The sequence below is a fragment of the Suricata suricatta genome, chromosome X (assembly GCF_006229205.1).
Source record: "Suricata suricatta isolate VVHF042 chromosome X, meerkat_22Aug2017_6uvM2_HiC, whole genome shotgun sequence".
NCBI classification, from domain to species: Eukaryota; Metazoa; Chordata; class Mammalia; order Carnivora; family Herpestidae; genus Suricata; species Suricata suricatta.
Window position 1 is genome coordinate 69121646 of NC_043717.1, and position 25254 is coordinate 69146899.

At 39.0% G+C, this 25254-nt stretch overlaps 1 protein-coding gene across 1 annotated transcript; it reads left to right on the forward strand.

The window, feature by feature from the left end:
- The first annotated feature begins 2657 nt into the window (after positions 1-2657).
- On the forward strand, positions 2658-3882 carry BEX4 (brain expressed X-linked 4). Its single transcript, XM_029929750.1, is given in 2 exon segments — positions 2658-2696; positions 3467-3882. A coding segment is annotated over 1 exon segment (363 nt). The 5' UTR covers positions 2658-2696; positions 3467-3519.
- Positions 3883-25254: the final 21372 nt, after the last annotated feature.

Sequence of the window (25254 nt, forward strand, 5' to 3'; positions counted from 1 at the left end):
ATCTGGCTGCTCCTCCTCACAGAGGGCACTAAGGTTTCTTTTTATTTTGTCTCAGAGCTTTCCCAGGAGTGGAGTGGCTTTTGTCAAAAGCATTTGAAGGCTTGGATATTAGACACAGCAGCCTGGGGCAAAGGACAGTACCAAGAACAAACAATAAATAGAATGAGAAAACTGGGAGGAAGAGGCTGGGAAAGGAAATGCATGGTAAAATAAGGGATTTTAAAAGTTCCCCAATATACAGGGGGACTGAAAAGACCACACAAATGCCCAGGATGGGATGCAAGTGTTTCAAAGACTTGAGGAGGCCTTTCACCTCCAGTTGGCCTTCAGACTCTGTGCAAGAAGAAAGTGAAAATCAATACAGAGTTAAAAATGGCCTGGCTGAGCAGTGAATGAGTTTGCCAGCACAGACCACTCTGCAAAGACTGGGAGTGTTTCCTCTTATTTTTTCTTTTACTGGCTCCAGGTATTTAAATCAACTGTCAAAATACCAGCTGATCACTAAGTCGAGGCAACATGGGTTTCAGTGGCACACATGATAAAGAATACAGACTTTACAAAATCAATTTTAAAAAAGTCACTAAACAAACAAACAACAATCCACAACAGCCAGCAGCAACACAACCTGAGGAGAAGGAAGAAAATGATTCCCAGAGGTGCCACATTATAATATTCAGAATAATCGAGTTTAACAACAACAACAAAATGTGAAACGTGCAAAGAAAGTATGGCTCATTCACAGCAAAAATGAAATTAGTAAAAACTGTCTGAGGAAGCTGGAGACTTACTTTAATTCTATTGTCTTTAATATGCTCAAAGAACTAAAGGAAACCACAGAAAAAGAACAAAAATAAACCAGGAAATTAGTGTCTCACCAAATGGGGAACATAAATAAACAGGAATAGATTATTAAAAGGAACCAACAAAAATTCTGGAGCTGAAAATCACAGTAGCTGAAATTAAAACTTCAATAAAAAGTTTCAATATCAGGTATGAACTTGCAGAATACACTCACCAAGACACAATATAGTCGAGTTGTCAAAGCCAAAGACCAAAAGAGTATCTTGAAAGCAGCATTCAGTCTTATTTGGACCCTAATCCAAACAAACTGTTAAAAAAAAACTGTAACAGAATTGAAAATTTGAACACGATTGGACATAAAACAGTATTAAGGAATTATTAATTGTTAGGTGTGAAAGTGGTATTGTGGTAAAAACATATATAATATGTTATACATAAATTATATAAATCATAAATATATGAGAGTTCTTATAGACATGCACTTTGAAATACTTATGCTCAAAATGATATTATGACTGACATTTGCTTCAAAAATAATTTCTAAGAGTAGGAAGTTAGTAAGGATATACATCAAGTAACATTGGCAATGAGTTAACTGTTGGAGTTAGGTGATAAGTACAGTGGCTTTCATTCTATTTTACTTTTGCATGTTTGAAATTTTTTCATAACAAAAGTTAGAATAAAGTTAAGGTAAACTATAAAAAGAACGACATTCGAGTCGAAAAGGGAACAAAAGAGTATTAAGAAGAATTCGAAAAAATTTCATCTCCTTTCCTGTCCGACCTCCATTTTGCTATAGAGAAAATGGTAGGCATTGGTAGCAAGGAGGACCCTAGGTTGGGAGCGGGGTAGATGCGACATCCTGCTCATAGATGTTCTTGCATTAATTTTTTTTAAAGTATTGCATTAAAGTGTGATTATCTTCACTACTTAAGTTTTCTGCACCCCCTTAACTTTTGAGACTAAACCCGAGGCGGGGAGGGCTGTATCCTGTGAGCAAAGGAGAGGAAGAAGCAAGTCCCCAAAGAAAGACTGAGAAAGGCCAACAGGCCCCTAAGAAGATATTGCCCTTCCCTGGCAGGCAGAGAAAAGCCCAGGAATATACAAAGAGGGGAGAGTTACAGAGCCCAGCCTAGAGCTGATCAGAAGGACAAGGCGGCAGAGGGGAGGTACTCAAGCCAACCAGCTCTGCGCCACCCCGAGGGCAGCAGGGAACACAGGATGGGGGCAGTGCTGCTCGTGGTGACGAAGGTCTCACGTGACCCAACAATGCTGACTGGAGAGCCTAGCTCTAGTGTCAGACCCCGCCTGTGTTCACTCCCTTCTCGATACCTGCCCCCGGTGGCCCTCAAGGCATGCGGGCCAGGGGCAGCCCTAAAGGTTAGCAAGTGGAGGGGGAGCAGATAAAGGACCCGGAGGAGGGGGAGTGTTCCCTGGACACGGTGGGGGAGAGTCCAGGCGGCCCACCGAGCCCTCCTCGGGGTCCAGCTGTCCGAGGGTGGAGCAGCGAAAGTACCACAGCTCTCACACCCAGCTGCCGCCTGCGTTTGGCCACAGGAAATGGTAGGGCGGAGGATTGGACCACCAAGGGGCCATGACCCTTCGTAAGCACCTGCCTCTCACATGCACGCCTCGTCCCCGTCCATCTCGGTGTAGAAAATGGTTGTCAGCACGGGAGATGGTGCGTCCGGGGGTGGGGGTAGGGATGGGGGTGGGGCAGCCATGGGGTTCCTGGGGCTGAGTAGGGACTGGGTGGTATTGGGTTGGCACCGATCACTGGGTTGTAGCAGTTCTTGATCCCCAACCCCTGCCCTCTGCAGGTGTGCGGGGTTAAGTGTTGTGGCTGCGCACTCTCAGCGAGAATCCAGAGGAGGATACTGCAAAGATAGGCCCAGGTCTGTGCGAGGGACAGTTAGGGGTGGTAGGGCAGGGATAACCTGTGGAAAGACCTGAGACCCCAAATTCCTCCCACCAACCAGCCCCCCTCCATCTTGGTGCCTGCAGAGGCGTGGGGACGGACTGGCAGGGAGAAGGGTGGGCTTTGATGTCCTGCTCCTTCACTCAGTCTCACGTTGAGGCGCCAGTATGTCTTGTCCCGCCCCGGCCAGCAGGGCAGAAAATCCTTGCGGGTTCTTAATCCTGAGGAAGGGAAAGAAAGGGCAGAAAGGGGGAGCACAGAGAGTAAGGACACAACACACGGAATCTGATCAAGCCTCTCTTTATTGAGAAAACACCCTATCTTATAAAGGTTTCAAGGCGGGAAAACAAGGCAGCTGACCTAGGTCGGTTGTTAGGAAACAGGGTTAAGGGATTAAAGCTAGGGTAAAAGAGGAACCAAACTAAAGTGTTTTAGCACAACGCCTGAGGGGCTGATACTACCCTGCCTATAGGCAGTTGATCTTTGATCTTCTGGCTTCTCCTGACAGGGAGTGGTGCTCCCCTGCCTATTTTTGCAACTCCCCTCAGGGAGTGACATATCCGGCTAGCAAATGGCCAAGTAGCTGAATCTTTGCCGCTCCCCACACTTTGGGAGAGGAGCGACCGGGATGTGGTAGGGCTTGGACTGGGAATCCCCGGAAAGCGTAGGGAACCTCTATGGTGGGAGAGTAAAATTTTAAAAAGCCTTTGATATCCAAGCCTCTGAGTTTTGGAACGTTCTTAGTAGGGCCTCTGTCCTCGGTGCTGACTGTCCCAAGAAAATAGTCCTTCCTTGGAGCAATGACATCCAAAGAGAAACAAATGGTGGAAAATCTAAACATGGAAAATGCTCAGCAGGAAAAAGAAGGAGAAGAACAGGGTCCGGTGCAAAATGGAGAGGAATCATGGAATTCAAGATGAGGTGAAGGCCAGAAGCATGGTGAAAATGTCAGTCTAGGGCTAATGAGATAACTTGTCCCTAATTTTCGATGGGCCATACCCAACAGGCATATTGATGACAATGAAGTGGGAGATGATGTGAAAAAGTTCGTAGGACAGATAATGGAAATCAGAAGAAAAACTAAAGAGCAGCAAATGAGGCATCATAAATGCTTCTAAACTCCTGAACCTGATAATCATTATGACTTTTGCCTTATACCTTGAATCTTAAGGTTTTCCTTTAAGGTTTGCTCTACAGGCCTGTAGTTTTGTGATTTATTTTTTCAGTAAACCTGTTGGTGTTTCCACTTAGCGGATTGTAATTAAATATTGTTTTGTCTCACTATAAAACTTCCTGTGCAGTAGGGCAATTTCACCCAGTTTTAGGAGAAACTATTCTTCTCATAATATAAAATGAATAAAACAGTTTAAAAAGCAATCTTCCAAAGTCAGACGTCTTATCATGCTAAGTGAAATAAGTCAGGCAGAGAAAGACAGATAACATGTTTTCACTCTTAAGTGTAACAGGAGAAAGTTAACATAGGACCATGGGGGAGAGGGAGGGGGAAAATAGTTGGGGAGAGGGAAGGAGGCCAACCATGAGAAACTCTTGAATACTGAGAACAAACTGAGGGCTGATGGGGGAGGGGGAGAGGGAAGGGGGTGATGGGCATGGAGGAGGGCACTAGTTGAGATGAGCACTGGGTGTTATATAGAAACCAACTCGACAATAAACTATAAAAGAAAAAAAAAGAATAAAACCTCCCAAACTTAAAAAAATTAAACATAAAAAACAATCTTCCTTTTTAACCTTAGTCTTTAATTTTTACTACTACCTTTCCTCACCTAGCTGCCTAGACTCAAAATCACAACTGTCTTTGACCTTTTTGTTGTTGTAGTTATCCAGTGAGCAGGGAATGATCATACTCATAACATCTGATATTATTTTAAGAATGTATGTCCTACTGTATTTCAAGGACTGTGAGTCCACCACCTGCACAAAAACACCTTGGTAGTGAAGCACTTTTTAAATGTTTTATTTATTTATTTATTTATTTATTTATTTATTTATTTATTGAGAGGGGGCAAGGAGCAGAGAGAGAAGGGGACAGGAATCGAAGCCCAATGCGGATCTGAAACTCACAAACTGCGAGATCATGACCTGAGCTGAAGTTGGATGCTCAACTGACTGAGCCACCCAGGTGTCCCAGGGGAGATTTTTAAGCTTTTTAATGTAGAACATCTGGCTTCTATTCTCCAGACTCATAGATGAGCATGCCACAATCTCCATTTTTTTAAGTTTTATTTTATTTCTTTTGAGAGACCATATATGTGTGTGAGGGGAGGAGGGCAGAGAGGGAGAGAGAGAATCTTATACAGACTCTGTGCTGCCAGTGCTGAGCTTGATGCAGGGCTAGATCTCACGAACCAGGAGATCATGACCTGAGCCAAAATCAAGAGTTGGACCCCTAACTGACTGAGCCACTCAGGCGTCCCCAGAATCTTCATTTTTTAACAAGCTTTCCCTGGTAACTCTAATGTACACTGAAGTCTGAGGCTTCACATGTATATACACATACATATATACATACATATGTATGTATTCATCTATGTACATATGCGTGTGCTGTCATATTAAATGTGAACAATAAAGTAAAATAACAGGATGAATACCTACCTGAATTTGATGGACAAAAACATTAAAAAGGAAAAGTACCGGTCCTTAAAATAGACTGGTATAAGAGTGGTAGGGATAATGGCAGATGAGGGTATTGATATTCAGAGATGCTCACTACCAAGGCTCTCCCCTGCTATATAACTGGCCTGGGCCATTTTCTCTAAGACTGTCATCTGGAGATACAGAAAACTTAACACCTATAACTGATAACAAGCTGAGGAGAGTCTAAGAGAGATTCAGTAAGATTGAGGTTGTTTTTAAATATTTTTATATATTTTCAATGCAGACACTTTAAATTTTACGAAAGACCAGAAAAAAATTTGAAAGACATGACAATTTAGTCTTCTTCACGGTGATCATTTCCACCCATTATGGCTCTTGAAATCAGTTTTGTGAATCACAACAAGCCATTTTAAAAAGCAGAATAAGGAGTGCCTTGGTGACTTAGTCAGTTAAGCATCAGACTGTTGATTTCAGCTTAGGTCATGATCTCATGTTTTTTTGGGCTGCGTGCTGACATCGCAAAACCTGCATGGGTTTCTCACCCTCTCTCTCTGCCTTTCCCTTTCTCTCTGTCCCTCCCTGCTCACTTGTGCTTGCTAGCTCTCTCTCAAAACTAAATAAACAAACTTAAAAAAATCATATCCCATAATCCAGTGTTATTAATAATTATTTTGAGGGGCGCCTGGGTGGTTCAGTCAGCTGAGTGTCCGACTTCAGCTCAGGTCATGATCTCATGGTTTGTGGGTTCAAGCCCCACATTAGGCTCTGTGCTGGCAGTGTGGAGCCTGCTTGGGATTCTCTCTCTTTCCCTCTCTCTCTGCCCCTCCTCCACTTGTGCACATGCGTGCTCTCTCTCTCAAAATAAGTAAATAAACTTAAAAAAGTTAATTATTTTGAGGGCCACATGGGCCGCCCAGTTGGCGAAATGTCTGACTTTTCTATTTGGCTCAGGCCATGATCTCATAGTTTGTGCAATTGAGCTCTGAATGCGGCTCTGTGCTGACAGTGTGGAGCCTGCTTGGGATTCTCCCTTTTGCTCTCTCTGCCCCTCCCCCCTCAAAATAAATAAAGTATTTTGAACTACTTATTTTGGTTTTACATGTAGGAAATATTGTAGCCTCAAAAATGTATTTCTTTTCATTAAAGGTTTGGCTTTTTTTTTGAGAGAGAGAGAGAGAGAGCACAAGCGAAGAAGTGGCAGAGAGACAGACAGACAGAGGATCCGAAATGGACTCTGAACTGATAGCAGTGAGCCCCATGTGGGGCTCATACTCATGAACCATGAGATCATGACCTGAGCTGAAGTCAGATGCTCAACCAACTGAGACACCCAGGTGCCCCACAAAATGTATTTATTTCTAAGTGTAGGTCGGAGGATAAAAGAATTGAAAGTCACTTATTCAAACTTAATTTCACAGATGAGGAAACTATGTAGGGAAGTGGTTTTCCCAAGGTCACACAACCAGTTAGTGATAGAGCTGGGACCACAGTTCCCAGCTCAAGGTGGTTATCTCCTCACCACAGTGCCTCCACAAGGTAGGATTTGGAAATATTTGCAGTGTGTGTTGATTGCCAGTGGTGTATATTAACAAACATGTACAACCTGAACAAAATTCACTGTTATATTTGTTGTTTACTCTTTAGTCATCAGAATCCCTGCAGTTTTAATTGGGAAACACTTAAAGAGAGCTCTGTGTCCCTTATAACATTTTAGGGCTGGTATGATCTTGCAGCTTCTGTCTAGAGGAAAGGAATGAGGGAGAGTCGGATCTAGAAATGCAAGATGGTGAACTCATAGGCACTTTCATAAGAGCTAGCTGATTGAGTGATGTTAATGAATGACCTTTCGGTCCCTCCCAGATTCCCAACGTAACCTTATTTTTTAAAAACCTGGGGATGGGGTGGGGGGTGAGATCAGAATTTGACTGATGGAAGGAGAACTGAAGGAAGCCTTCTCACCAGGGTCCTTTGGGGATGTTGGGGGATGAGGACAGAGTTTCTGGAAGAGGTAAAAATCAATGTTGGGGGTTAAGAATAAGATTTTTTGAAGAACTGAAGTAAATCCCCCCCTTGGTGTTCCCAAGGGAGTGGGATGATGAAGTCAGAACTTACTGGAAGTACTATAGTTCAGGAAACAAAGTCACAATGTGATTGGTTGAAGGAGAATCAATCTGGGAATTTCTCTGATGGTGGGGTATGAGTATAGAACTTTCTCGAAGCAGCAAATTTCAGGGATCATAATCAGAGCAAGAGTGAAGAAAAAAAAGGAAGCATACTTTTCTGAGTGTTTCAGCAAGGGTGAAAAAGTGAGAACAGAACTTTCTGGAAAAAAATAAAAGCCAGAAGAAAAAGTAAAACTCACTGAGTCAGAAGGTGATCGAAGGAGAACTGAGTTACTATAGTGAACTTCCATTAACTTATACATTCCATGTGAGGATCAATCTTGGTGAGCAGTATATTCTGACTTTTTATGGTGATGATTAAGATATGTCATTTGGAAATGTCCCTAAAGAGGCCAGTAAGAAAATCAAAGAAATATGAAAAAAAAAGAATCAACCAGAAACAACAAAAATGACTAAGGCATTCATCCCTATCATTTATATGTTCATGTTTGTAAATGTTTAGTTTTGTGAGGAAGCTGTGTATGTTTTTTATAGATTTTGAAACAAGGTTTAGCATAGAAGCTAAGTAATTAAAAAGAAAAAGGAGATCTCTGAGAAGAGCCTTTCAGAAGCATATGCTGTCACCTTCAAATTACAGAAAATGGAGATATCATTAAGGGAGTCTTTAAAGAGGCCAGCAAGGGAAAAATTGAACTTGTAATGAAAAAAAGTAAAAGCACATGAAATCTCACGAAAAGAAAACACAAAACAAGTTAACATTTCCACTCTTTTCAGTCTGTGTCACCATGTGAGTAATCCTCTTAACCTTATTAAGGTATAATCAGAGTTTGAAAAGTACCTAAACTATGCAATTTGATCTGTGTTACCTATATGTAATCTTATGAAATCATAGCCACAGTGAAAATAGCAAGCATTTACTTCATCTCCAAAAGTCTTTTTCTTCCCATTTATAATCCATTCCCCCACCTCCATGCTCAATCAATCTCTGGTCTGCTTTCTGTCACTGTATTTTGCTTTTTGCAGTATTTTTTTTATATAAAGTGAATCAGAGAGCATGTACTCTTTTTTTTGGTCTGACCTCATTTATTCAACAATGATTTTGCATGCAATAATAGCATATTCTTTTCTACTGCTGAGTGGTATTTCATGATATGGTGAATGTTTATTTATTCATCTGTTGATGGGCACTTAGATACTTTCTAATGTTTGGCTGTTAAAAATAAAGCTGGTATGAACATACATGCACAGATTTTTGTGTAAACGTTTTCGTTTTTGGGGGGGTGTATACACCTAGGCATGAAAGGGCAACATTATACTAAACTTGTAAGTTTAATTTTAAAAAACTACCAAACTGTTTTCCAAGGTGGTTTCACCATTTTACATTCCCATGAGTAAAGTATTAGAGTGCCAATGTTCCTCATCGTTATCATTACTCAGGGTGGTTAGGGCTTTTTGTTGTTGCTGCTGTTAATATTTTTAATTTTTAAAAATTTTTATTTGAATTCCAGGTAATTAACATACAGTGTAATATTAGTTTCAGGTGTACAATGTAGTGTTTCAACACTTCCATACAACACCAGGTGCTCACCATAAGTGCACTCCTTAATCTCCATCACTTATTTAGCCCATCCCCCCATCTCCATCCCCTCCAGTAACCATCAATTTATTCTTTATAGTTAAGAGTCTGTTTCCTGGCTTCCCTCTCCCTTTTCTTTACTTTTACTCATTTGTTTTGTTTCTTAAATTTCACATATGAGTGAAGTCAGATGGTATTTATCTTTTCTCTGACTGACTTAATTTCCTTAGCATAATACTCTCTAGCTCCATCCACGTTGTTGCAAAAGGCAATATTTCATTCCTTTTTATGACTGAGTAATATTTTATTGTACGTATATACCACTTCTTCTTTATCCATTCATCACTTGATGCACACTTTGGCTCTTTCCATAATTTGGCTATTGTAGATAATACTGATATAAACATTGGGGTGCATGTATCCCTTTGAATAGTGTTTTTGTATTCTTTGGGTAAATACCTAGTACATAAGAACTGGATCACAAGTAGTTCTATTTTTGTCTTTTGGAGGAGCCTCCATACTATTTTACAGACTGACAGCACCAGTTAGCTTTCCCACAAGCAGTGCAAGAGTGTTCCTCTTTCTCCACATCCTCACCACCACCCGTTGTTCCTTGTGTTGTTGACTTTAGCCATTCTGATAGGTGTTAGGTGATATCTCTCTGTAGTTTTGATTTGTATTTCCCTGATGATGAATGAGGTTGAGCATATTTTCATGTGTCTGTTGGAAATTTTAACCATTCTAAAAGGTGTAGAGTATCTTGTGGCCTTAATTTTTATTTCTCTGGTGACTAATGATGTTTAGCATCTTTTCATGTACTCACTAGTCATTAATTTATCTTCTTTTGTGAAATAATTTGTTCAAATATTTTGCTAATTTTTAAATTTGATTCTTCACCCTCTTACTGCTGAATTTCAAGATTTCTTTATAAATATTCAATTTCTTTGATATATATGTTGTAAATTTTTCTCTCAGTTGTAGTTTGCCTTTTCATTTGCTTAATGGTTTCTTTCAAAGGCCAATGCTTTTAAGTTTTTATGAAGTCCATTTAATCAATCTTTCCTATTAAAATTGTGTTCTATTTAAATAATGTGTTGCCTAATCCAAGGTTATAAAGACTTTCTCCTATATTTTACTCTGGTAGTTTTATATTTTTAGGCTTTTCATTTTGTTTTATGAACAATCTTAAGTTAATTTTGTGTAAATATCAAGTAAATCTTGGTGTTCATTTTCCCCATGATGATATCTGACTAATACAGTACCATTTGTTGAGAAGACTTTCTTTTCTCCATCCTATAGCCTTTGTACCTTGTCAAAAATCAAATAATTATACATAGGTGTATTTTTGTACTTTCTATTGTTTTACTGATCTGTATGTCTATCTTTTCACCAATATCAAATTGTCTTGATTGATGTAGCCTTATAGTAAGTCTTGAAAGTAGGTAGAGGAAGTCCTAAAACCATGCAGTTGCCATGGAAAACAGCTTGGCAATTCTTCCAAAAGTTATATATAGACCTACCATGTGACCTAGTAATTCCCTTATAGGTATATTCTCAAAAAAATTAAAAACCTATGTTCACAAAACTTGTACACAATTGTTCATAATATTTAAAAAGTTCCAACAGCCCAAATATCCATCAACTGAAAAATCAATAAACAAAATTAGGTATATTCATACAACAAAATATTCAATACCCATAAAAAGGAATGAAATCCTGCTAAATGCTACAACATGAATAAAGCTTGAAGACGTTGTGTGAAATTAATACCAAACCCAAAGGGCACCGATTGTATGATTCCATTTATATGAAGTGTCCAGAATAGACATATCTGTTGAGACAAAAAGTAGAATAGTGGTAGTAGCTGGGAGTTGAGAGGAATGGGACTGCAGCTTGACTATTAAAGAGTATAGAGTTTCTTTATAGAGTATTAAAAAGGAGAACATCAATAACCAGATGGAACAATACAAAAATATATAAAGAGTAGTATGGACATATTTAGGTATAAGAAGTCTTTTCTAAATGTTTTTAATGTTTATTTATTTTTGAAGGAAAAACAGAGACAGAGTGAGCAGAGGAGGGGCAAAGAGAGAGGGAGACAGCACAGAGCCCAACGCAGGGCTCAAACTCACAAGCTGTGGGATCATGACCTGAACTCAAGTCACATGCTTAACCGACTGAGCAGCCAAGGTATCCAAAGTCTCTTTTTTAATATAATTTATTGTCAAGTTAGCTAACATACAGTGTATACAGTGTGCTCTTGGCTTCAGGAGAAGATTCCCAAGATTTATCAATTACATACAACACTCTCTGCTCATCCCAATAAGTGCCCTCCTCAATGCCCATCACACATTTTCCCTCCCCTCCGCTCCCCCATCAACCCTCAGTTTTTTCTCTGTATTTAAGTGTCTCTTACAATTTGCCTCGCTTGAAACTATTTTTTCTTCTTCCTTTCCCCCATGGTCTTCTGTTAAGTTTTCAAATTCCACATATGAGTGAAAACATGATATCTGCCTTTCTCAGACTGAGTTATTTCACTTAGCATAAAACCCTCCAGTTCCATTCACGTTGTTGCAAATAGCAAGACTTCATTGGAAATACAAACTGGTGGATTTGCTCTTGAAAACAGTGTTGAGGTTCCTCAAAAAAAAAAAAGAAATCTTTTAATATATGATAATGTTGATATGTCAAATCTGAAAAGAAGATCTGTGTCGTTCAATATATTTTTCTCATTTCTTTGTGTTATGCTAACTTGGGAACCAGCAAATTAATGTGACTCCCAGAACTAGGGCTCTCAGCCCAAGGGGGAAGCATTTTATTTCCAACATCCTTCCCTATTAAGAGGTGTTGCTGGACGAATTTCCACCTATGCATGACAAAGCATGGATACCATATGACAAAAGTTTGTAACAACCAGTCTTGTCATCTACGAATAAGGAATATAAGCTTGAATCCCAGGTCTGCCATTACTAGGTATGTTTAAGACTTAGGTAGGAAGTAGTTGAGTATGTAATACATGAAAAGCATACTCAACACTCCCTTTTCCATAACTGTTTAGATTATTTACATCTACTAAGCAATTTCTGATACACCAACATTTTTAGCATTATCCATCAGGCCATAGTTCAGTCAACCAACGGACCAACAATAAGAATCCAGTTGCATGAGATAACACATTGAATTATAATTTCTGCTATGTGCACAAATATTGATGAATTAAATTTAATTTATTAATTTAACAAATTATTCACATGTACTATATACCTTGTGCTGTTCTAGATACTGGGAAATCACAACACTAAATAAAACAGCAAAAAACTATCTTCATGGAACTTGCATTCCTGTTGTAAAAACAAGAGAAAGATCAGGAGGAAACATCTGAAGGAGGCAAAGGAGTGATCTAGGCAGATATTTGAAGGTAGGGTTTTACAAATAGAGGAAATAGCAATGCAATGGGCCTGAATTGAAAGCATAACTGACAAAAGTAGCTAAAATTATGTCTCTTCCCACCTTTAATATTCTTAACACCTATTCTCATACATATTCTCAAGGACTGCCAAAGTAAAAAATACATTGAACGAGTAGTATTTGTAGGATACAATAAAAAAAAAAACACATTTTTTTCTAGATACTACCTAAGTAAACTGGCTTTTGGCACTAGTTCTTCTCCTGTCCCTTGAGTGAAATATAGCTTATGTCCCATGATTTTCCTGCTTGCTCTGTAAGTAAAACTATCCTCCTGTCAGTTGTAGTCACAAAACAGTTTCCATTAAATGAAGGCAAAAAAGAAATAAGAATTAAAGTCTTGGGTAAATGGTACTGTTATGGGCATATATAGTCCTGGCACTATCTAGGTTTTGAAAGTATTTATTTATTTATTTATATTAAACATTTTTTACTGTTTGTTTATTTATTTATTTATTTATTTATTTATCAATACTTTGTTGTCAAATTGGTTTCCGTATAACACCCAGTGCTCTTCCCCACAAGTGCCCTCCTCCATTATCATCACTTCCCTTCCCCCCACCGTCACCGTTTGACACTTGGTTCCTTTTCAGTATTCAATAATCTCTCGGGTTCTGCATCCCTCTTTTTCCCCAACTCTCTTTTCCCCTTCCCCTATCCATGGTCCTCCATTAGATTTCTCCTGTTTCCTGTTAGACCTATGAATGCAAACATATGGTATCTGCCCTTTTCTGCCTGGCTTATTTCGCTTAGCATGCGACCCTCAAGGTCCCTCTGCTTTGCTACAAATGGCCATATTTCATTTTTTCTCATTGCCATGCAACATTCCATTGTATATATATATACCACATTTTCTTGATCAATTCATCAGGTGATGGACATTTAGGCTCTTTCCACGACTTGGCTATTGTTGAGAGTGCTGCTATCAACATTGGGGTACCTGTGCCCCATGTGTCAGCACTTCTGTATCCCTGGGATAAATCCCTAGTAGTGCTTTTTCTGGATCATAGGGGAGTTCCACTGATAGTTTTTTGAGGTACCTCCATACTTTTTTCCAGAGCGGCTACACCAGTTTACATTCCCACGAACAGTGTAGGAGAATGCCTGTTTCTCCACATCCTTGACAGCATCTATAGTCTCTTGATTTGTTCATTTTAGCCACTCTGACTGGCATGAGGTGGTATCTCAGCGTGATTTTGATTTGTATTTCCCTAATGATGAGTGATGCTGTGCATCATTATTTCATGTGCCTATAGGCCATCTAGATGACCTCTTTGGAGAAGTGTCTGTTCATGTCTTCTGCCCATATCTTCACTGGATTATTCATTTTTTGGGAGTGGAATTTGGTGAGTTCCTTGTAGATTTTGAATACTAGTCCTTTATCTGATATGTCATTTGCAACTGTCTTTTCCCATTCTGTTGGTTGCCTATTAGTTTTCTTGATTGTTTCCTTTGCAGTACAGAACATTTTTATCTTTATGAGGTCCCAATAGTTCATTTTTGCTTTCATTTCTCTTGCTTATGGGGATGTGTCAACTAGGAAATTGTTGTGGTTGAGGTCAAGGAGGTTGTTTCCTACTTTCTCCTCGAGGGTTTTGATGGTTTCCTGTCTCACATTCAGGTTCCTCACCGGAATTTATTTTTGTGTATGGTGTAAGAAAGTGGTCTACTTTCATTCTTCTGCATGGCGCTGTCCAGTTCTCCCAGCACCACCTGCTAAAATTGCAGTCTTTTTCATTGGGTATTCTTTCCCGCTTTGTCAAAAATTAACTGGCCATACATTTGTGGACCTAGTTCTGGGTTCTCTATTCTATTCCATTGGTCCATGTGTCTGTTTTTGTGCCAATACCATACTGTGTTAATGATGACTGCTTTGTAGTAGAGGCTAAAGCCTGGGATTGTGATGCCTCTGGTTTTGGTTTTCTTCTTCAATACTACTTTGGCTATTTGGGGTCTTTTGTGGTTCCATACAAATTTAAGGATAGCTTGTCCTAGCTTTGAGAAGAACAGGGGTGCAACTTTGATGGGATTGCATTGAATGTGTAGATTGCTTTGGGTAGTAATGCCATTTTCACAATGTTTATTCTTCTGATCCAAGAGCATGGAATATTTTTCCATTTCTTTGTGTCTTTGTCAAGTTCCTTCATTAGTTTCTATAGTTTTCATCATATAGGTCTTTCCCATCCTTGCTTAGGTTTATTCCTAAGTATTTTATGGTTTTCCGTGCAATTGTGAATGGGATCAGTTTCTTGATTTCTCTTTCTGCTGCTTCATTTTTGGTGTATAGGAATGCAACCGATTTCTGTGCATTGATATTGTGCCCTGCAACTTTACTGAATTCATGGATCAGTTCTAGGAGGTTTCTGGTGGAGTTAATCAGGTTCCATGTAGAATATCACATCATCTGCGAAAAGTGAAAGTTTGACTTCGTCTTTGCTGATTCTGATGCATTTTATTTCCTTTTGTTGTCTGATCGCTGATGCTAGGACTTACAGTACTATGTTAAACTACAGTAGTGTGAGTGGACACCCCTGTCGTGTTCCTGATCTCAGGGATAAAGCTCTCAGTTTTTCCCCATTGAGGATGAATTTAGCTGTGGGCTTTAAATAAATTGCTTTTATAGTGTTTAAGTAAGTTCCTTCTATCCCGACTTTCTCAAGGGTTTTAAATAAGAAAAAATGCTGTGTTTTGTCAAATGCTTTTTCTGCATCTATCGACAGGATCATATGGTTTTTACCTTTTCTTTTGTTAACGTGGTGTATCACATTGGTGGATTTGTGAATATTGAACCAGCCCTGTCACCCAGGAATGAATCCCACTTAATCATGATGGCTAATTCTTTTTATATGCTGTTAATTCGATTTTCTTCACTGGCTATCAGTCTATTCATGCTCTATCTCTTATTGTTTGAATTTTGGTAGTGCATGTGTGTTTAGGAATTTGTTCATTTCTTCTAGGTTGTCCAGGTTGCTAGCATATAGTTTTTCATAATAATCTCTAATAATTGTTTGTATATCTAAGGAATTGGTTGTAATAGATCCATTTTCATTCATGATTTTGCCTATTTGGGTGCTTTCTCTTTTCTTTCTAAGAAACCTGGCAACAGGTTCATCCATTTCATTGATTTTTTCAAAAAACCAACCCTTGGTTTCATTCATCTGCTCAACTGGTTTTTTTTCTTTTTTTGGATTCTATATTGTTTATTTTTGCTCTGATCTTTATTACTCTTTTCTTTGCTGGGTTTGGGGTGCTCTTGCTCTCCCCTTCTAGTTCCATTAAGTGCTGTGTTAGATTTTGAATTTGCACTGTCTCTAATTTGTTGAAATAGGCCTGAATTGCAATATACTTTCCTCTTAGGACTGCCTCTGCTGCTTCCCAGAGAGTTTGGATTGTTTTATTTTCATTTTCATTTGTTTCAATATATTTTTAAAATTTCTTCTCTAATTTCCTGATAAGCCCAATCATTCTTTTGTACGGTGGTTTTTAGCTTCCACATTTTTGGAGGTTTTCCAGACTTTTTCATATGGTTAATATCACGTTTCATAGCATTGTGATCTGAAAATGTGCATGTTATGATATCTATTCGTTTATATTTATTGAGGGCGTCTTTATGTCCCAGTATGGGATCTATCTTGGAGGATGTGCCATGTGCACTCAAAAAGAAGGTGAATTTCCTAACTTCAGGATGCAAAGTTCTAAATATATCTATCAATTCCATCTGTTCCAATGTGTCGTTCAGGTCCATTGTTTCTTTAGTAATTTTCTGTCTGGTTGATTTATCCATTACTGTCAGTGGAGTATTAAAGTCCACTGCAATTAGCACATTCTTATCAATAAGACTGTTTCTGTCTGTGATTAATTGTTTTATGTATTTGGGCACTCCCACTTTTGGCATACAGATATTTATAATTGTTAGCTCTTCCTGATGGAGAGACCATGTGGTTATTATATAATGTCCTTCTTCATCTCTTGTTACTGCCTTTACTTTAATGTCCAGTTTTTCTGATATAAGTATGGCTACTCCAGCTTTCTTTTGGCTTCCAGTTGCAAGATAGATATTTCTACATCCCTTTACTTTCAATCTGAAATGTGTCTTCAGGTCTAAAATGAGTCTCTGGTAGACAGCAAATCTGTGGATTTTGTTTTTTTATCCATTCTGCTATCCAGAGCATTCAGTCCATTTATATTCAGTGTTATTATTCAAAAATGTAGGTTTAGATTCATTGTGTTCTCCCTAGAATTCATGTTTGTAGTGGTGTCTCTGGTACCTTGTATTCTTTGCACCATTTCCCTCAAAGAGTCCCTCTTTGGATTTCTTGTAGGGCTGGTTTGGTAATCATGATTTCTCTCAATTTTTGTTTATTTGGGAACACCTTTATATCTCCTTCTATTTTGAATGATAGGCTTGCTGGATACAGGATTCTTAGCTGCATTTTTTTCTGTTCATCACATTGAAGATTTCCTGTCATTCCTTCCTGGCCTGCCAAATTTCATTAGATAGGTCTGTAACCACTCTGATAGGTTTCCCTTTGTATGTTAGGGCCCTTTCATCCCTAGCTGATTTCAGAATTCTCTCTTTTTATTCATATTTTGCCAGTTTCACTATGATATGTCTTGCCAAAGGTCAATTCAAATTACGTCTTAAGGGGGTTCTTTGTGCCTCTTGAATTTGAATGTCTATTTCTTTCCCCATATTCGGGAAATTCTCAGTTATAATTTGGTCTAGTACCCCTTAAGGACCTCTCTGTCTTTCTTCCTCTTCAGGAATTCCTATGATATGGATGTTGTTCCTTTTGATTGTATCACACAGGTCTTGAATTCTCCTTTCCAGCTCCTGAATCAATTTTTCTCTTTTTTTTTTTTCGGCTTCCTCTATTGCTCTAACTGTGTCATCTAATTCACCTATTCTTCTCTCTGCCTCTTCAATCCATGAGGTGGCTGCCTCCATTTTATTATTCACCTCATTTAGAGCCTTTTTTTTACTCATCACACTTATTTTGAAAGTCACTAGTCATTGTATCAGTAGCTTCTCTGATGCTTTTTTCAAGCCCAGCAATTAATTTTATGACAATTTTTCTAAATTCTGGTTCAGTTATGTTGTTTAGATCCGTTTTGAACAGTTCTGTGGCTGTGACTTCTTCCTGGAATTTCTTTAGGGGAGAGTTCTTTCCTTTTGTCATTTTGGCTAGTTTTCTGTCTCTTGTCAGTTTTTAAGCTTGTTGTGCGCTGTGCACCTTTTAGTATTGCTCTGTTGAAGGTGGCTTATTGACTGTTCAGGGCCTGTCATTTCAGAAAATGTTCTTTTAATGGTGTTTCTCAGTTTCTCTTATTGTGCCTTTGATTATTTTATTTACCTACTCAGCGACATTTGGGATTCTCTGTCATGTGTACTTTGGCTTGTTTCTTGGGTAGCCCTGAAAAGGAAAACAGACAGACAAACACACAGGGAACAGAAGCATGCAAATGCACAGACAAATTAAACAAACAAACAAATTAAAAGGGGGAAAGGAAGAAAAGGAAAGGAAGGGATAGGAAAGAAAAGAAAAGAAGAGAAGAAAAAAATAAATGGGGGCAGAGACAATAAAGCACAATGGGGTGTTTAAAAGTGTATAGACAGTCGAGAGGAGTGATAAGGATGAGATAAAAGAGAATATATCTGGATGGCAAGAGGAAAAAAAGAGGAAGAAAGGAGAAAAGGAAAATAAAGAGTAAAATTTTTTAAAAAATAAAAAAGAGTACAAAACGTAAAAATAATAAAAAATAAGAAAAAAAAACAGCAGCTCCCACTAGCGGTTTGGCATGGTTTGGTGTACGTAGGTCTGTGGGGCTGCTCTCAGAAGCCCTGCCTTGCAGAGAGTAAAATGGTAGCACCCCAAGCTCCGCTGAATCTGAGCACTGCAATCCCCTCTTATGAATCTGATCTCCTTGTGCCATGGCTGAGCCATGCTGTATTTTCCAGGCCCACCTCATTTCAAAATCCTAGCCCATGCACTTTTATGCTACCACAGATGAGATGTACTCGCCTTGGTGGCTGGCTTCTTAGCTGGGATCACGTAGGGATAGGTAGCAATTTCTCTTAGCACCTGCCAGGATTTGTACTGCTGCTGCCTGAGACATGTGTGCTGCCGGAAATGAGGTGTGGGCTCCCGCAGCTGCAGCTGAAGTGCATGCCCCCCAACCACCGCCACCTCCGCTGCCAACTCCTTGCCTGGATTGCATAGGGTTTGGGGCTATTTTTTCCTGGTGGCATCCAGGATGTGGGGTTTGCGTTGCCACTGAGGGAGGCGAGATGTACTGTGGAAACGAGGCGTGCACTGTTGCAGCCACAGCCTAAGTGCGCGCCTCCACAGCTACCGCCACCACCACTGCCACCACTGCCACCACCTTCCTGCCGGGATCGAGCAGGGGTGGGGGCTGTTTTTGCCTTGTGCCACCCAGGTTTGGGATTTGCGCTGCCTAGTGGTTGTATATGGAGTTAGAGTTTTTCTCTCCATGCCGGGTTAAACATTCTTTATCTCTTCTCTAGAGGGAGTAATATGCATGTGTTCTGTTTCTCTTTCTCTTCCCTTTATCTCTCAGGGGCTCCGTGTGCTTTCTCTGTGTTGGGTTGGAGCTCCTACCACTCCTTCCCCTCTTGGGCTTTCCCATTTTCCAATCTCCCCAAGTTCGCACTCACTCATTCAGGCATCTTTAAGGTTGTCTTCTTTCTGGAGTCTGTATTTTCTCCTTCCACTCTTGCAGGTAAGAGTAATGTCCTTCTCAGTTCAATAGATGAGGCGGACAAACTTTACAGGGCTCCCTTCTCCACCATCTTGGCTCCTCTCTTGTTTTGAAGGTATTTAAAGTTAACCCCTTACCTTGAGTGTTTATCTTATGTGTTCCCTAGGGAGTCCTCCATTGTTGAGAATTTCTTACTTGCTGTTCTTTTGAAATGGCTAAATGTGTATCCCTGAGTTAGTCACTTTTGACTCCTTCATTAGCCTTTAAACTTCTAGCAGTATATACAGGTTGCTTCAGCTAAGGTTTCCATCCTCCTTCAATGACCATCATGACCTAGATCAATGACCTCCCCAAACTAGTTCTGTTTCCTCTCTGGCCATTTCTGTGGGAACCACTCACAAATCATTTGTCCAACTTAGCTCCCAAATTCATGGAGTCCAGTCTCTCCCAAAACGTTCTTCAGTCTTATGTCAAAGAAACTAGCTTGTCTTGCCTTTTACACTTCTTAGGGATGAGTTAGATACCTACTGTGTTAACAAGTTACAGGATCACTGAATAGATCCACTGAGTCATTTGCTTTAGGATCGAGGGGCGAGAGAATACCTACTGCTACTCTACAGTTGAATACCCATGAAATGCCAATATTTCTCACTAAAAAATCCTCTTCCAATCTGTGATAATCTTTTTGGCCTCTCAAATATCCTTTGCAGGCTTAAAATGTGTAGTTATCTAGGGACAACCCACTCACTACTCATCCAAGTCCTTTGCATGATCTGTTTTCATCACCTTATTTTACAACTACACAGTAGTTGAAACCTATTGTCTTGAGACCTCAATCAAAAATGTGACTGAAATAGGTAAACATATATATATATATATATATATATATATATAATGTTAAAACTCTACAATTCATCTGATGTATGAGCTGTCTAATTTTTATAATTATAGTGTCCTCCATCCCCATCTGGCATGCTGTGTTATAGATTTAGAGAAAATGAGTGTCTGAAGGCAATGGGGAGACAATGAAGACAATTGGCTTCCCTTGCAAGGTGCCTTCAAATAGGCTGTTACTGGTTTTCAAACAAGGCAGGAACACTTTCACCCATGAAGGGAAAGAGAAACTAATTTGACTGGTAAGGAAGACCTAGTAAGGAATGAAAGTGGGCTTACTGTTAGATAGAGTTCAAATTTCCCCCTTCTTTCTTTTGATCTCCTCTTCCTCCCAGATCCTTGTAGAGCTCATTCCTCGAGAACCAGCTCTGACAACACAGCATATGAGACCATGTGAGTTGGACGTGAACTCTCCCATCTTTGTCATTGATGGACATTGAGGTGCATGGAGTCTCAACTACTCTTATGGTCCTTAACAAAGGATAGTCTGTATTTTTCTTCTTTCTAGTATGTGTGTGGAAGGCAGGGGCTACTTTCTCAGGTAGGGTAGCAGGCAGGAGTCCACCCTCATTCTGCTTGTGACTTCTGTTAATGTTTAAATTGTGCATCTCCAGAAATCTTGGAAGCTCAGAAGAAGCTATTTGTTTATTGGCTTACAACTGCACCTTCTTTCTGCCCACACAAAGTTGGGAGCAGTAAGTTTACTGACTCCTGATTATTCTGCTTACATGTAGACAGAGGCAACCATAACCTCATCTTAATGGAGTTATTGACAGAGGATATCCCCACCCGCTTATGAAGATGGTGATTGTTTTGTGATCATGTGCTGTGTACTGAGCAATTTCACAGCAAATAAGCTCTATTTACATTTGAGTTTAAGTTAAACACAACATATTTTATATTTTTAGAATGATAATGTATTCATACAATTCAATCATAAAAAAGAATTAAAATAGTAGTTTAATATTCATCAAACAATCAACATATGTCACATCAATAAGACAAAGGAAAAAAATATGATCATTTCAATAGATGCAGAAAAAATGGTCAGCAAAGTACAACATCCATTTGTGATAAAACCCCTGAACAGATTAGGTCTAGAGGGAACATAACTCAACATAATAAAGGCCTAATATGAAAAACCTATAGTGAACATCATACTCAATGAGGAAAAACTTAGAGCTATTCCACTAAGGTTAAGAAGAAAAGTATGTCCATTCTTCACATTCTTATTCAATATAGTACTAGAAGTCTTAACCAAAGCAATAAGACAAAAGGCATCCAAATTGGTAAAGAAGAAGTAAAATTCTCACTAGTTGCAGATGACATGATATTCTATATAGAAAATCCTAAATACTTCACCAAAAAACTACTAAAATTGATAAGTTAATTTAGTAAAGTCGCAGCATACAAAAGTAATGTACAGAAATCTGTTGCATTCCTATACACAAATAATGAAGAAGTTGAAAGTGAGATTAAGAAAACAATTCCATTTACAATTGCACCAAAACAATAAAATATCTAGGAATAAACTTAACCAAAGAGGAGAAAACCATAAATACAATGAAAGAAATTTATGACCACATAAAAAAATAGAGAGACATTCCATGCTCATGAATTGGAAGAACAAATACAGTAAAACCTTGGATTGTAAGTAACTTGTTCTGCAAGTGTTCTGAAAGATGAGCAAACATTTCTTTTTTAAAATTTTTTATTATGTTTATTTTTGAGAGGCAGATAGAGACAGAGCATGAGTGGGGAAGGGACAGAGAGAGAGAGAGAGAGAGAGTCTGAAGCAAGCTCCAAGCAGTCAGCACAGAACCCAATGCGGGGCTTGAACTCATGAACCATGAGAACATGACCTGAGCTGAAGTTGGACACACAACCGACTGAGCCACCCAAGCGCCCTGACGAGCAAACATCTCTAATAAATTTTAACTTGATAAATGAGCGATGTCTTGCAATACGAGTAATATGTAATGCCAAACATCACATGGTCACAACTGGGCCTTCTCTCTCTCTCTCTCTCACTCTCTTGCTGTAGGATTGTGGGTGATCATTATAGCAATGTCACATTTCCATGAAATCTTCAAAACAAGGCAAAACAAGGCTTTGGATTCTGTGTCTCCCTCTCTCTGCTCCTCCCCTGCTTGCACTCTGTCTCTCTCTGTCTCTGTCTCTTTCTCAAGAATAAATAAATACTAATTTTTTAAAAAAAGAATAAAATCTTGCCATTTGTAACAACATGAATGGAGCTAGAGAGTATTATGCTAAGGAAAGTAGTTCAGTAAGAAAAAGGCAAATACCATATGATCTCACTAATATGTGGAAAACAAATAATCAAATACAAGAGAAAGAGAGAAACCAAGACAGGCTCTTAACTATAAAGTAAAAACTGATGGTTAATGGGAAATATATGAAAGGATAGCTGAAATAGGTGGTGGGGTTTAAAGAGTAAATGTATTATGGTGAAAAAGATTTGATGACTGTATTTAGCAAAAAATATATATATTCGTTTTCCTTTTCCTCAGTCCTTCCCTTCTCTTCCTGGACAATTCAGTCCTAACACCATAAGATAGGGAAAAGCAAGATAGGTGTTTTTGCCAGAGGAAAGAACAGAGTTATGTTGACCTGAGCAGGGTAGAGAAGATATCCATCCTGGGAGAGTAGCTCGTTGTAAAGAGTCAGTGTTTAAGATTGTAAAGAGAGCTTTCTAGATAGAAGATTAACCATGTGAGGAGCATTAGGTTCTTTTTATTTGGTTGAAGAGAGTGTCCATGTGGAAGCAACATGTGGCACACTGGAGCAGGACTTCAGAATTTGAGCATGGTGAGAAACATGTTCATGCAGAAGGCTGCCAGCAATCTGACGAGAGCACCTATATGGCTCTCACTTGATAAATATTTATAAATATAGAAATATACATGTAAGTGTGTAAATGCATATAGCTGTGAGTACCTGTATCTTTGTGTATATGTATATACAAATATTGTCTAATTTTAAAAATTTTTATATTTATTTATTTTTGAAAGCAAGAGACACAGAGTGCAAGGGGGGCGGGCAGAGAGAGAGGGAGACACAGAATCAGAAGCAGGCTCCAGGTTCCAAACTGTCAGCACAGAACCTGACACAGGGCTTGAACCCTCGGACTGTGAGATCATGACCTGAGCTGAAGTCAAATGCCCAACCGACTGAGCCATCCAGGCTCCCCACAAATATTATCTGATTCATTCCAGTGAAAGAGCCTGGGAGCCCAGTAGGCTAATAGCAAGAAACACACCCAGTGCCCATATCCTGTCAAGAGTAAGAACTCCTTGGAGAAATTGCTGATTACATGGATGTGGTAGGTAAATAATAATAATAATAATAATAATAATAATAATAATAATAATGAGCCTGGAATATCTTGCAGTGCCAGAAAGCAAAGTGGTCAAAGAATGATGGCATACCAAAAGGACACACAATCCAGTCTGAATAGGCTCCCTACCAATCAAATAAAGGACAATATGAGTATCAAATTAACTAATGATAGAAGGTACTATAATCCATTGAATTAAAAAAAGAAAATATGATTAAGTATCTAAATAAATATACAAATAGAAATTTAGATAATTTCAAAATTCCTACCCATAGGGGCACCTGGGTGGCTCAGTCGGTTAAGCATCCAACTTCAGCTCAGGTCATGATCTCACGGTTCATGTTTGAGCCCCTCATCAGGCTCTGTGCTGACAGCTCAAAGCCTGGAGCCTGCTTCAGATTCTGTGTCTCCCTCTCCCTCTGCTCCTCCCCTGCTCATGCTCTATCTCTCTCTTTCTCAAAAATAATAAACATTTAAAAATTTGAAAATACCTACCCATAAAATATTTAATAATTACAAATGGAAAACACTCTGGAATGGCCTGGAAGTCACCACCTTGAACAAATGGTCAAAGAAGACATTGTAAAAATAATGGTACAAATTGAAATTGTGTCACCTGATAGGATAAAAAGAACACCAAAGCAATGCCTCTGTGATATTCCTGCCAAAGGTGCATAACATGAATCCATTCTAGAAGAAATATCAGGCAAAACCAAACTGAAGGGCACTGTAGAAAATAACTGGACTTGTAGTTTCATGATCTTACAGCTTCATGAACTTACAGCTTCATGAAAGTCATGGAAAAATGGAGGACATATTCTAAACTGAAGTATAATAAAGAGATCTGAAAGCAAAATAGAACAGGTGATTCTGAAATAAAATGCAGTTTTGCTATAATAGATACTGTTGAATAACTGGTAAAAATGTATTGATCCCTGAGTTTAGATGGTAGTAGTATATCATCAATGTTAATTTTCTGATTTTAATATTTGTATTGTGGTTATGTAGGAAAATATCTTTGTGAGAAATGTATGCAAAATATGTTTGTGGTTATATTCATTTTCTACTGCTGTAGCATATTGCCATGAATTCAGCACCTTAAAACAACACCTCTTTATTAACTCTCAGTTTTATAGCTCAATAGTCTGGGAGGATGTGGCTAATTTCCTGTTTAAGGTTTCATGAAGCTAAAATAAAGGTGTTGACTGTCCTAGCCTCTTATCTGGAGGATCAGAGAGAAGAATCCCCTTCGAACTTTATTCATGGTTTGTGGGTTCAAGCCCCACATCCAGCTCCATGCTGACGGCTTGAAGTCTGCTTGAGATCCTCTCTCTCTCTCTCTCTCTCTCTGCCCCTCTCTCTCTTTCTCTCTCAAAAATAAATAAACATTTAGAAAAAAAAGGCTACATATAATATGATCACAGTTATATGACATTCTGGAAAGGGCAAAACTATAAAATCAGAATCAATTCAGTGGCTCCCAGGGGTTGGGGGTGATGGAGGTGAGTGACAACAGAGTCTGCACAAGAGAATTTTTAGGGTGGTGAAACTCTTCTATATGTTACTGTTGTAGTTAATGTACATGTTCAAATCCATAGAACATACACCACCACCAAAGATGACTTTTTCCTTATGCCTGTAGTTTTCAACTGGGAGCAGTCTTGCCCACCAGGGGCTATTTAGCAATGTCTGCAGACATTTTTCATTCTCACACTGTGGAGGTGGGTGCTACTGGCATCTAGTGGGGAGACACCAGGAATACTGTAAAACATCCAACAAT